The sequence below is a fragment of the Fukomys damarensis genome, unplaced genomic scaffold (genome assembly GCF_012274545.1).
Source record: "Fukomys damarensis isolate Sample0158 unplaced genomic scaffold, DMR_v1.0_HiC HiC_scaffold_19, whole genome shotgun sequence".
NCBI classification, from domain to species: Eukaryota; Metazoa; Chordata; class Mammalia; order Rodentia; family Bathyergidae; genus Fukomys; species Fukomys damarensis.
The window spans coordinates 11099907-11111977 of NW_022900931.1; the positions used below are offsets into that span (position 1 = coordinate 11099907).

Below are 12071 nucleotides of genomic sequence, written 5' to 3' on the forward strand. Positions count from 1 at the left end.
GCTGCGCGGGCTGCGGGGCGGGCGCTGGGGTCCCCCAGGCCGGGCCGGTGAGGGGAGCATCCTTCAGCAGAGCCGAGGACCAGTACCGTGCTGGGCTGGACCTGGGCGGGCGCAGGGGTTGCAGGGAGGAAAGTGACCCTGAGTGAGTGGAGCAGCCTCTCCACGTAATGACAGCCGTGGCGCGGCAGAGGGCTGCGGGAGACAGGTGTTTCCCTTCCCAGGAAAGCAGGAACAACGGAGGATGGCTAATGGAATTGTCCAGGGTCCCTCAAGCAGTATTGGAGAAGCCTGTGAGCATCAGGGGTGTTTTGGACTCTAGATCCTGAGCTTTCGCCTACATTTAGTCTCTGGTTGCTGAAGCGAAAAGTGGGAAGCGATTTGGCACCTGTCAGCCTGTCATGTTGGAACATTCTTTAAGGAAGTGCTGGTGGCGATGACGGCTTCCAGAGGTGATTCAGTACTTTGGGCAGCAGCTCCCAAGTTTTTTTCTCCTTTCATCTTAAACTGCTAGCATAGAACTGTACTGTTAGAAACTTGCTATTTTAATCAAAGTGTATTTATTCTGCCCAAGTAACTTTTAAACACTTCGGCTTCAGAAAATTTTAGAGTGCTGTATAAATTTTAAACATTAAGTTATAAGCATATATTTGCTCATAACTTAAAATGTTCGAGAGGAAGGCGATTGCTTTCCCTGCCATGGTAGAAAGGGTTAGTGGGGCGCTGGGTGGAGAATACCAGGAATCTAGGGGCCTTGTTCTCAAGGAGCTTCCAGACTGTTGGATCCTCGTGCTGTGGGTGACTCCGGGTTGGATGTGAATTTGCATTCCTGTGCTCAAGACTTCGGGACTTCAGACAGATTTTTTTCCCCCCTCAGGGCTCATTAGAGCATGGATGGAACACTGATAATGTCTACCTTGGAATGTGTAGATAATGCTATATTGGAATGAAATGAGAGACAAGCCGCTTTACCTGCAGGATTGACCTGCTGCGCAGAGTGGCCTTAGTATAGGATGATATCCACTCCAGTGTCAGACATATTTAGCTTGCTTTCCCCTCTCCCTCTTCCTCCTCCTCCTACTCCTCCTCTTCTTTTTCAGTCCTTGTTTTACTTCAGCATAGCTAGTTGTTATGCTTTGAGGATGAGAATGCAAGAAGATCTTGATTTAGAAACGCTTGAGCTCTTTTGTGGTTTCCCATCCCGAGGCTGTGACATTTGTATTCTCTGGAGTATTCAGCTGTAGTATCTTGGTCAGCTGATACTAGTGGTAAGGGATCCCATAGCTCTGTCCTTGGGCCTGTGTCTGTCCAGTAGCTTGGCTCTGAGTCTGAAGGTATGATGGATACTTTTTTAAGTCTGGATATACTTAACCGTATGTTCTTTTATGTGATACAGATTTCTTTTCCCACTTGTACTTTTTCTGGTTTCTCTCTTGTCCTTTCTCCACTCCACCCACAATACAATTTTGGGCTTTTCTGTTAGGTAGAAGTTGCTGTCTTTTTGGATATCGTGTAATGGGATGTGAGACAGTGGTCTTGTTTGGGTCATATTATCCCGGTTAACATTCTGTCTTGTTTTGTTTGAAGAAGGAAGAATAGAATGGTGGCTAAGAGCAGGACACAGGCTCAGGTTCAAATCCAGTCTTCACCTGATTAACTGCTTAATCCCTTTAGGCTTTACTTTCCCTATCTGTAATAATAATGTTACTAGGGAACATTCACTACATGTCACAAGCTATGCAAAATATTTACCTCATATTTACACTATCTGGAGTACTAAAAGAGATGGATGTACTTAACTTCTGACCTGTTACCTATTGTTCTTATTATGAGTAGCATCACATTCATTTCTGAATGTGGTACCCCAAGAAAGAAAGACTGATACAATTGTCACTGTGCACAGACCTCAACAACCTAGTAATGTAACAACAGTAGCTGGGAATGCATTTCTTATATCCTTTCACTAAGCCCAGGATGGAAAGATGTTTGGCTCACATGTATGACATGAGGTTAATTAATAACAGAAGAACAATACGACATTCATAAAGCCTGTGGAACAACTTATCTCTTAAGTATATATATTTTTAGGTCATTTTAAAGATTGAAGGTCAAACACTGAAGGGAATATCGGAGCATAATATTATTTTTACAGTTTTATTACTTGTGATTGGAGGGATTGTGGCTCTGGATAAACTAATCCATGATATGAATTATTTACCCTTAGCTACAGTTACATATTCCATAGTATGTGTATAGTGTATACTACATATATATGTATGTTCTAGGGTATTACACACTTCAGTGTATTTTCCTGAAAACATTCGGGAATGGCATAATAGTATACTTAGGACTTCTTTAGTGACTTCCTCTCTACCATGTTGGAAATGATACTTAGCTGGCATCCTCTATCTCCCTTGGAGGAAAAGCAGTGTAGAAAGCTTGTTAATATTGGTACATCTTTCATTGATTAAAAATCTGAAAGCAGCAGAAATGAAAATCAGTGCTAAGTGCTCTTGCTTTGAAGCATGGATTCTTTGTCCAGCTTCTAAGCCTGAGTGTGGCCTAAGGCAAGTCAGAGAGCTTCTTTATACTTTCTCTTGTTGTCTTTCTGCGAATACACCGAAAACAAAATCATTTAGGACTGCTGTAGTCAAATCATGCAGACAGTAACAGTTAAGCTGAGATCAGAGTGAGCAGTTTTGTTAGTAAGTATCTATCGTACTGCAGAAGTTGATCAGGAACTGGCCATAATCTGTGCTCTTTTAAAAGGAGCACAGAAAGCTGTATGGCTGCTCTGATTTCGTGTGCGCTCACCTGTGTACTTCAGAGATGTCAGAGTTGTGGGACTTGTTTTTAGATATTGCTTCACTGTCTTCTGTGTGTTGCAGTGGAAAAGTCCACCCTCGTCATCAGGGATTTGCTTCTTTTTCCCTTGTACTGGCTGCTCATAGTATTTGTTTTTTTTTGTCCTTGAAGCCCAGTGCTTTTACGAGGATATGTTTCATTATCGATTATTCCATGTCATTATTTTTGGCTTCTGTCTACCTTTACTGTACAGTTTTAGGTCTTGCATTACTGCAGATACATTTTGGTATCTGCTCTTTCTTTTTTTTGAGACAGGGTCTCACTATATAGATCAGGCTGACCTTGAACTCAGTATGTGACCAAGATCCTCCTGCTTCAGCCCTCTGAGTGCTGGGACAGTGCTGGGATTACAGGTGTGTGTCAGCACACCCGGTTTGTGTCTCCTTTATTTTATAATTCCTATTTATTGATACATTTTAGATGTATATAATGATACCATTCATCATAGGGAATTTGTACATATACATGATATATCTTAATTCTTTGTTTCCCATTCTCTACTCCTCCCTTTTTTTCAACACTGTTTTTGGTTTTGTTTTCTATTCTCTGGAGTTATGCATGTGCTCACCTTTCTTCTCTATATCTATCTAGCTCTTTCTAGTCTTTTAAAATGCCTTGATTACTAGGTGTAGTGGCCCAGGCTTATAATCCCAGCACTTGGGAGGCTGAGGTGGGAGGATCACCACAAGTTTGAGGCCAGACTGGACTACCTGGTGAGATCAAGGCTGGGGGTAGTCAGTGCAGACCTTGAAGCCAGACTGACTAGTTTTGAATTATTCATTGTTTAACCACAGACAGTTGCTTAGACTTCCAGGCCTCAATTTCTTTATCTAGAACAGGAAAGACAATAACATGCCCACCTCTAAGAGGTGTTACTGAGATTCCTAGAAACTTGGAAAGGGCTTGGGGGAGTCTCTAGTGAGTGCTCAAGACTCCTCGTTCTTTCATTTTATTTTGCTTAGATTGTCACTACTCTATGCTCTATGTTTCTAAGTCTGATTCCAATAAGGATTTCTTTTCTAAAATTGCTTTATTATCTTCTGTTATCTTCCCGATCTTGCTTATTTACTTTTCATTTTTTTTTTGCCCTTTCTTCCTGGAAACATTATATCTTTCTTTGATCCCGTATTTCAGAGAAGAACATTTTCTTTAATTTCCTGAACTCCCCAGGGAAGCAACTATTCACTGTTTCTTCCATCTTACGATAGAATTGCTGCAGTGTTGATCCTTTGACTGACTTTGTTTGCTGTGTCGTGTTGTCACCTCTTTCTTGAATATTTGTAGAACTCGGTGGTATTTTGTGGAATGAATGCTGGTAATATTTCTTTCTGATTGTTACATTTAAATGGGGCTAAGAGCCGTTGGCTAACATTTGGGTAGAGGCAGGGGCTGGAGGAGTGAGCCGGGAGCTAGAATTTCTTGTATGCCTGCTCACTGTGATCTCTCCCCAGCACTTGTCCCTGTTTTCTCTCTTTCCTAGCGCAGGAGAAGAATAATGGCTTATCACTGAGCCTGAAAGTGCTGGTAAAGCCTTTGATTCTCTTGATTTGTTGTCTGTGTTTCAGCCTGTTGCTCCTGAACTTCAGGTTAACCTTTGTGATCTGATCTGTGAAAGTGGGTCTGGACTCCTTTAAATGTCAAGTTTACTTTTCTTTGGTTACTATTCCTTAGCCATAGGGTACCTTTAAGTTATCTTCCTATCTTTATATTTACTGTCCTATATTGCTTAATACTTTTAAAAAATTGAATTATCTTCAAATTACTGTCTGGTTCCTGTTTCCTCAGGAGGCCTAGTCTGTCCAAACAAACAATCAGCAATGACAAAAAAACAAAATCTGCCTCTTCAGAAATTGACCGTGCCTATAGTGACTTTTTTAACCTGCTGTACTGAAAGGTTGCTTGTAGAGATGTTAGCTTGCACTTTTCTCCTTGCCTATGTGATACTGAATGGGGCTCATAGGCATTGCTGTGACTCTAGACTTTGTCTTTGCAAGCAAAACATTACTGGATGAGTTATGTATTTGTGAAACAAGGAGGTGGTAGTACGGCTTGTCAGTTAAAACAAACTATGCAGTCAAATGCATGGATTGGATCTTGGCTTTTCTTCTTGCTACTTCTGTAATCTTAGGCAACTTAGCACTATATATTTTAGTTTCCCTATTGATAACATAGGAATAATAATAACCACCATGCAGGGTTGTTGTGAGGGCTAAATAAATCAATACATGAAAACGGACCAGTGTCTGGGATGGTAAACAATACATTCCCACTTCTTGCTATTATTATTATTATTATTATCATCAATTCTGTAAACTTTTATCCTTGCTGAAAATTTGTTAGTGCATGTGCCAACTTTTATGGTGTTTCCTCGATTAGATGTACGTGTCACTGTGTCTGGCAACTGTTCTTCATAATTGTGGTTTGGGACTGTGGGCTCGTTCCTATATTTTTTTTTTCTGTTTTTTTTAATAGTGTTACAGAAATGCCTTCCTATGCCACCAATAACTGTAGTGGTGGAGTCCTTCTAAAAGGACCAGTGAGGACCAGTTCAACAGTGTTTTCCCTCCAAGAATGCTTGCAAATTATTTTTATAGATTCATCAATGATTTTCTGCAGTTTTGTAGCATATAGTCAAGTTTTCTTCCTTCCTACCTGTGACAGTATATGATAATGAATTTCCTTTAAATATTTTGTTAGCCACTATTTTATTAATGATTTCACTTTGGCTAAGTTGCTATTTTAGGTTATGTTTGTTGCAAGGTGGAAACTGATAAGAGGGGCTGAATAAAGTAGGTGTTGATGCTAACTTTTTAACTTGGTGCTAAGAGTCCAATTGCACAAAATTATAGGATGGTTTGAACTTGTGTTAAAAGTGCTTAGAAGTTTTAGTTGAATCAGTTGTGTGATGGGACTGCCAAGAAAGTGATCACAATTTTAGACTGCAGTGATTGAATTGTAATGTGCTATTATTGTAGATAGGTAAGTTAATTAGCTATCTTGTAGGCAGTTAGACAGGACCAGCCCAGAAGGAGCCAAGACACATTCACTGAGGCCAGCATTGTGAAAGAAACTACCATGCCTGCATAGGAATAGCAGTGATTGATATTCTAAATAGGTATCAGTCACCTTGGTGGAGGACCAAGATCTTCCAAGAAAAATGCCTGACCTATCCCTCACCGAAAATCCTTGCTCATTCCTTGTACTCTTGCTATGTGACTTGTTTCCCTATTGGACCCCCATTTAATCAGTATTACCTAAGCGACTATACTTGTCATAATCTTATTGGTCGTTCATAGTTTTGACCACCTTGTGTTTTCTCATTGGATTGATATTACCTAAGTGATCATACTTATAATCTTACTAGTTGACTATGGTTTTGTTGCACCTTGAACCTGCTTCACCTCGTGGTTGAGAAGTTAAGTGTGTGGAGCAACCCATTTTCCAGTCCCCCTTCTGTCTCTCGTAGACAGAAGCTATCTTTCTCTCAATTAATTTTGCCTATTCTTAATCTGCTTTGTTCTTAGAACTCATTCTTCCATTTTAGAGAACATGAACTTGGCATTTCAGATATCTAGCAGGTTTGGCAGTTAGATCTGTCCCCCTATATCACTATCTGGAGTAACAGGAGTACAGTTCTGTCCTCCCTTTCACTGGTCAGTGCCCTGGGACTATATTATTTTTTGAAAATGTGCCTTAAAAAGTACTGACCTATCACATTGTGTCTGAGGAGAGTTAAGGGCACCTGAAACAAGGCTTTATTAAGCAATGTGTTGAAAGAGGTGAAGGTGTTTAACTTGGAGATTCGAGGCTGGCCAGGGACATTTGGGAAAAATAATGACAATCATGGTAATGGTAATTATACCAATAGAAGCTCAAGTCATTGATTATGAACATAAGCCAGGCACTAAGAACAATCAACGTACTTTCATATTTACTACTTATAAAGAACCTCCTAGACAGGAACAGTTATTATTCCATTTCATAACCAGGGAAAGTGAGGCTCCATGAAGTTAAGAAACTTGAGGTCACACAGTTAATAAGAGGGCCAAGATTTGTCTTTTGTTTGTGAAAACCTGAGCTCTTAAATCCTCTGTGACTCTGATATCTGCAAGTATGTAAAAGGACTTAAATGTGGAAGTGGCAACTACCCAGAAACAGGTTCTCGGGTCAGTGGAAAGCATTGTTTTCTAGGCTGGAGGCCAGTGGATCCTGAGTGACTGCTTGTCCTTTGTAAGGACATGTGTAAGTTTGGAATAGGGTCAGGAGGGGGTTATGTGATCTTTAGAATATCTTCCAGCTCTGAAGATTGGGGGATTTTGTATATGTTTTCCTCTTTGTCAGGTATATTTAAAAAAATTGTACAAAATACAGATACCATAAAATTTACTGTCTTAACTACTTCAAGTGTATATAATTCAAGACTATGCCTGTTCACATTATTAGGAAGCCAGACTCTGGGGCTGTTTCATCTTGTAAAACTGAAACTCTGTACCTACTAAACAACAACCACCAATTTCCTCCAGATCTGGGAAATCATCATTCTACTTTCTGTTTCTGTGAATTTGGCTGCTCTAGATAACCTCATGAAAGTGGAATCATGCTGCCTATTTTCTCATGTCTGGCTTGTTTCACTCTGTGTGATGTCCTTGATCTTCATCCATGCTGTACCATGTGCTAGCATTTCCTTCCTTTTTAAGACCACACAGTAATACATAGCATATGTGTACCATAGTTTGCTTGTCATGTCAGGTGTATTTTATTTAAAAACAAAACAACCAAGCTGGGCATGGTGGTGCACTCCTGTGATCCCAGCACTCGGGAGGCTGAGGCAGGAGGATTGCTGAGTTTGAGACCAGCCTGAGCTACATAGTGAGTTCCAGGTCATTCTCAACTATATAGTGAGACCCTGTCTCAAAAAACCAAAACCAAAATCAAAACCAAAACAAAAGCACTCAAAAAGTTTTAGAGCTGATGTTATCATAACGAGTTTTGGCTCTGTTTGTAAATTATATACTGAGTTACATGGGGTAGATATAGAAGGGAGTACTCTAACAAAAATATTTGCATCATACAGTAGGACTCTACATTGTAGGAGAGCAGCCTGACCCTACAGCATATCTTGGAAGTACTATTTTGAATTAAATTCCCAATAATCAGTTTATTTTCTTAAAATTTGTGCCTTTAAAAATCAAATCCAAAGTTTACTTGACAAACGAATAGCTTTTAAATGGAAACAAAATTTTTTAGTTATTAGACTTCCATATTACTTAGTACTATCTGTGGATTTTTTTTTTTCTTTTTGCTACCGGGGATCAAACTCAGGCCCTTGCACTTGCAAGGCAGCCAGCGAAACCACTGAGCTAAATCCCCAGCCCTATCTGTAGGTTTTTTGTAGTGCTTAATGTTATAAAATAATTCTGTGGAACGTTGTTCTTTTAACATCAAACATTTGTTGATTTTCTGTGTACCAAATACTAAACTTTAGACTAAAGGTTTTCCTCTCCACGTCTGGCCCCCATTATCATGATTTATTGCTTCATATCTGGTGTTGAGCAAACAGATCTGGTAAGGGAAATGAGGTCACTGAGTGACCCAGAGGCAGAGGTTTGCATCAAGAGTTTTTCTTCTCATGAGCTGAGTTGTGTTTTCTTTTTTAATTTGCTTCTGAACAAAAGATTTAACTGTAGCATTTATATTAGTAGCAGTTTGCCAGGTAAATTTCCAAGAAAAGGGAGTTTTTCTTGGTTATAACATGAAAGAAAGGCATAAAATCATTTAGTCATTGGACTAAATGACTAGTGAGGACCAGGGGTTGACTTAGGAGATGCCCATCGTCCTCCTCTAATTTCCGTCTCTTAGTCTTTCCAAGTCAACACAGGATCCAAGTAAAAACAGTGCTTGCTGAGCAAACCAGCTTTCAACAAGCCTGTGGCTACTGTCCTCCTAGGTTGTCCCCTCTCCAGGGTGCTTGCTCACGACACGGTCTGAAAGGTAATCACTATGTACTGAAAGATGCACTGAAAGGACATTCAGACCACAGGTCAGTTTGAGAAGAGAGATTCCAGTAAAATCTCCAGATGATGTTCAGCGTTCTGTTTTCTAAGTTTCCATAGGAACAATTGGGAGGCCACGAGGAGGACCACGAAGAGCAATGTGCAGAGTGGAATTGTTCTAGAAGTTTGCCAGAGAGATGAGGGCATCATAGATCTAAGAAATCAAAGGCAATGACTCATGTTAGGTATCTGGAAAGTTGATGTCAGAGTAATAACTTTTTCAATAAATAGGAGTCAAACAAATTAAGAAAGCTTTTTATAAAACTAAAGATATTTGAAATTTGCTAATTTGCTTATCTTCTTTTTAAATATTTTTTTGGTGGTACTGAGGATTGAACCCAGGGACACTGTCTGTCTGTCTGTATCTATTATCTTTCTCTCTGCCTATCTATCTTAGATAGGTGTTCAGGCTGGCTTTGAACTTGTGATCCTCCTGCCTCAGTTTCCCGAGTAGTTGGCTTTATAAGCATGGGCCACTGTACCTGTTGGCTTAATTGGCACATAGTAATTGTACATGTTTATAGGGTTCAGTGTGACATTTCAGTGCATGTATACAATGTGTACTGCTCAGGTCAGGGTGGTTGGCATATACATTTCTTAGGGTGGGGAGCTTTTAAAATCTTCTCTATTAGCTATTCTGAAATATTCAGTTAATGTTGTCAGCCATGCTTAACCTACTGTACCAGAGAACGTTAGAGGTTATTCCTCCAATGCAGCTGCACCCCTCTACCTGCTAACCATCCTCTCTCCATCCCTTGCGTCCCCGCGCCCTTCTAAGCCTCTGGTAAGCACTCTTCTATTCTGTACCCGTATGGATCAAGTTCTTATCTTCCACATATAAATGAATAGATGTGCAGTATTTGTCTTTCTGTTCCTAATTTATCTCATTTAATATAATGGTCTCCATTTTCACCCACGTTGCTGCATCCTTTCCAATTTTCCTAACCTAGTGCAGGTAGTGATTCTAAAGTACTGTGCTTTACCCTCCTCCCATTGTCCCTGGTACCCCTTTGCTGGCATCTAGTTTTACAGGTAGCCAAGGCCGGAGCTTGATGTAAACCCACAGTTTTTTGCTTTCCATGTTTCCCGAGGTGTTGCCAGTTGCTGTGGTATGGTGAGGGTCTCTCCTTGCTGGTTCTCCTTGACACCGTCCTTCTGTCTTCTCAGGAAAGAAGAGCCCCGACCTCGGGGAGTATGATCCCCTCACCCAGGCTGACAGTGATGAGAGCGAAGACGATCTTGTGCTTAACTTGCAGCAGAAGAATGGAGGGGTCAAAAATGGGAAGAGTCCTCTGGGGGAAGCGCCGGAGCCTGACTCCGATGCAGAGGCTGCTGGGCCCACAAAGCCGCATCTCTCTGAAGTCTCCACAGAGGGGTACCCCCCGGAGCCCCTCGGGGGCCTGGAGCAGAAGGCAACATCCTCCCTCGTGTCCTACGTGCGCACTTCCATCTTCCTGCTGACGCTGGGGGTGTCGATGGTCCTGGTGCTCCTCTGTGCCTTCCTCATCCCCTGTCCTCCGAGAGACCTGCATAGCACTTGGAGCCGCCGCCTAGGCTCCCAGGGAGGTGCGTGGTGGGATTTTCAGTGCTCGTTCTGAAAAGTTTTATGGTATTGTCTGGCCAAGTTGAATTTTCCCTCTAAGTCTTAAAAACGAATGTGTGTCATACAGAACTGTGTCCGCCCTACCCCAGTGCACAGAAGTGGTTAGGAGTTTAAGATTTGAGAGGAGACAAGTGGGTGGGTCGCTGCATCTCTCATACTTTGTTGTGTTAGCCCCGGGCTTCAGTGCAGAGAGGATGGGCATTGGTTTGCTGGGTTCCTGCCAGGGAGCAAACACTGCAGCAGGGACCACAGGGCCGCACGGAGGACAGTGAGGCTCCAGGCCCCCAGGGCGGGCGTCCTTGATGATACAAGCCTGGCCTAATTAGAATTGGAGAATTCTGTTTCATGTGGGAGACAGTGGCTGTGTTTCATTTTTTGTCCCAGGGGTTAGGGTGGTGCTGTGAGAGAGCAGTAAAATGACCAGGTTGCAATATGAATATGTACCACTTCTCCAAGATGCATGCAATTATGATATATTAAAAAAATATATATATGACCAAGAAAGCAATAGAACATTAAGCTAGGCATAGTGGCACATGTCTGTATAATCCTAGTACTCTGGGAGGCAGAGGCAGGAGGATCTTAAGTTTAAACCTAGCTTAAGCAATTTGACTTGCTGAGACTTTATATCAAAATAAAAATAATGGCAGGGGCTATAGTTCAGGGCCAATGCCCTGGGTTCAATCCCTGGTACCAAGAAAAAAGAAAAAGAAAAAGAAGTAGCACGTTGTTTGGATCTCTGTAGTCTCTTTCGTGTTCCTCCAGACTGTGTCCTCCCCTGCTCACCGTAGGGTCTGCTCGCCTGAATTTGTTTTGATTATGTTTGCTGAGTTTTACCACAGTGACATGTGTCCTAAACAATCTATTTTGCCTCTTCTTGAACTTTTACATAAATGTAGTTACATAGATTTGCTTTTTTTCTTCAGCATAAGTTTCTGAAATAATATTTTTGGGGTTAATCCTTTCTCTCCCTTTTGCTTAACTGGTGTTTATTCATTTTTACTACTGTTGAATCTTCCATGATATGAATATCCTATGATTTATTTATCCATTTTCCAATTGATGAACATTTACATGGCTTCCAGTCTTTCTTTTTTACAAATAATGCTAAGGACATTTTTGTGTCTTCTAGTCCAGTATATAAGAAATTCTCTAAGGCATAAACCTCTGAGCGGAGTTGCTGGGTCAGAGGGTGCATGCACGTTCATTCTCAGTAGTCCATCTTCCAAAGAAGTTTTGTCATCCTGCTCTTCACTGGCAGTGTGTGTGTTGTCTCCAGGTTTGGCTGGTGCCCTCTGACGCCACACGTGCGATGGGGGAGAGGTCCTCCCTTGTCATTGCCAGTGGGCTGCAGGTCCAGACTGTCCACCAGTCCTGGTGAGACCACCCTGTCTCATTAGAGCTGCAGACTTCCCCTGTATGTGGAGGGCTATGGCACTGCTAGGTGGGATAACAGCCCTGGCTTCTGGCCTTCTCGGTCCTGTCCTTCCTTGGATGTGTGTGTGTGTGTGTGTGTGTGTGTGTGTGTGTGTGTGTGTGTGTGTGTGTGTGTG

At 41.6% G+C, this 12071-nt stretch overlaps 1 protein-coding gene across 2 annotated transcripts in view; it reads left to right on the forward strand.

The window, feature by feature from the left end:
• Fam234b (family with sequence similarity 234 member B) overlaps positions 1-12071 on the forward strand; it is a 31682-nt gene that overhangs the window by 588 nt on the left and 19023 nt on the right. The window contains exons 1-2 of one of the 2 annotated variants that reach the window (XM_010638408.3): positions 95-449; positions 10083-10481. In XM_010638408.3, coding sequence (XP_010636710.1) covers positions 434-449; positions 10083-10481 — 415 coding nt within the window. In that variant the 5' untranslated portion in view covers positions 95-433. Of the gene's footprint in view, positions 1-94; positions 450-10082; positions 10482-12071 lie in introns of those variants that run through there. The other variant, XM_010638407.3, reaches the window with a different exon arrangement.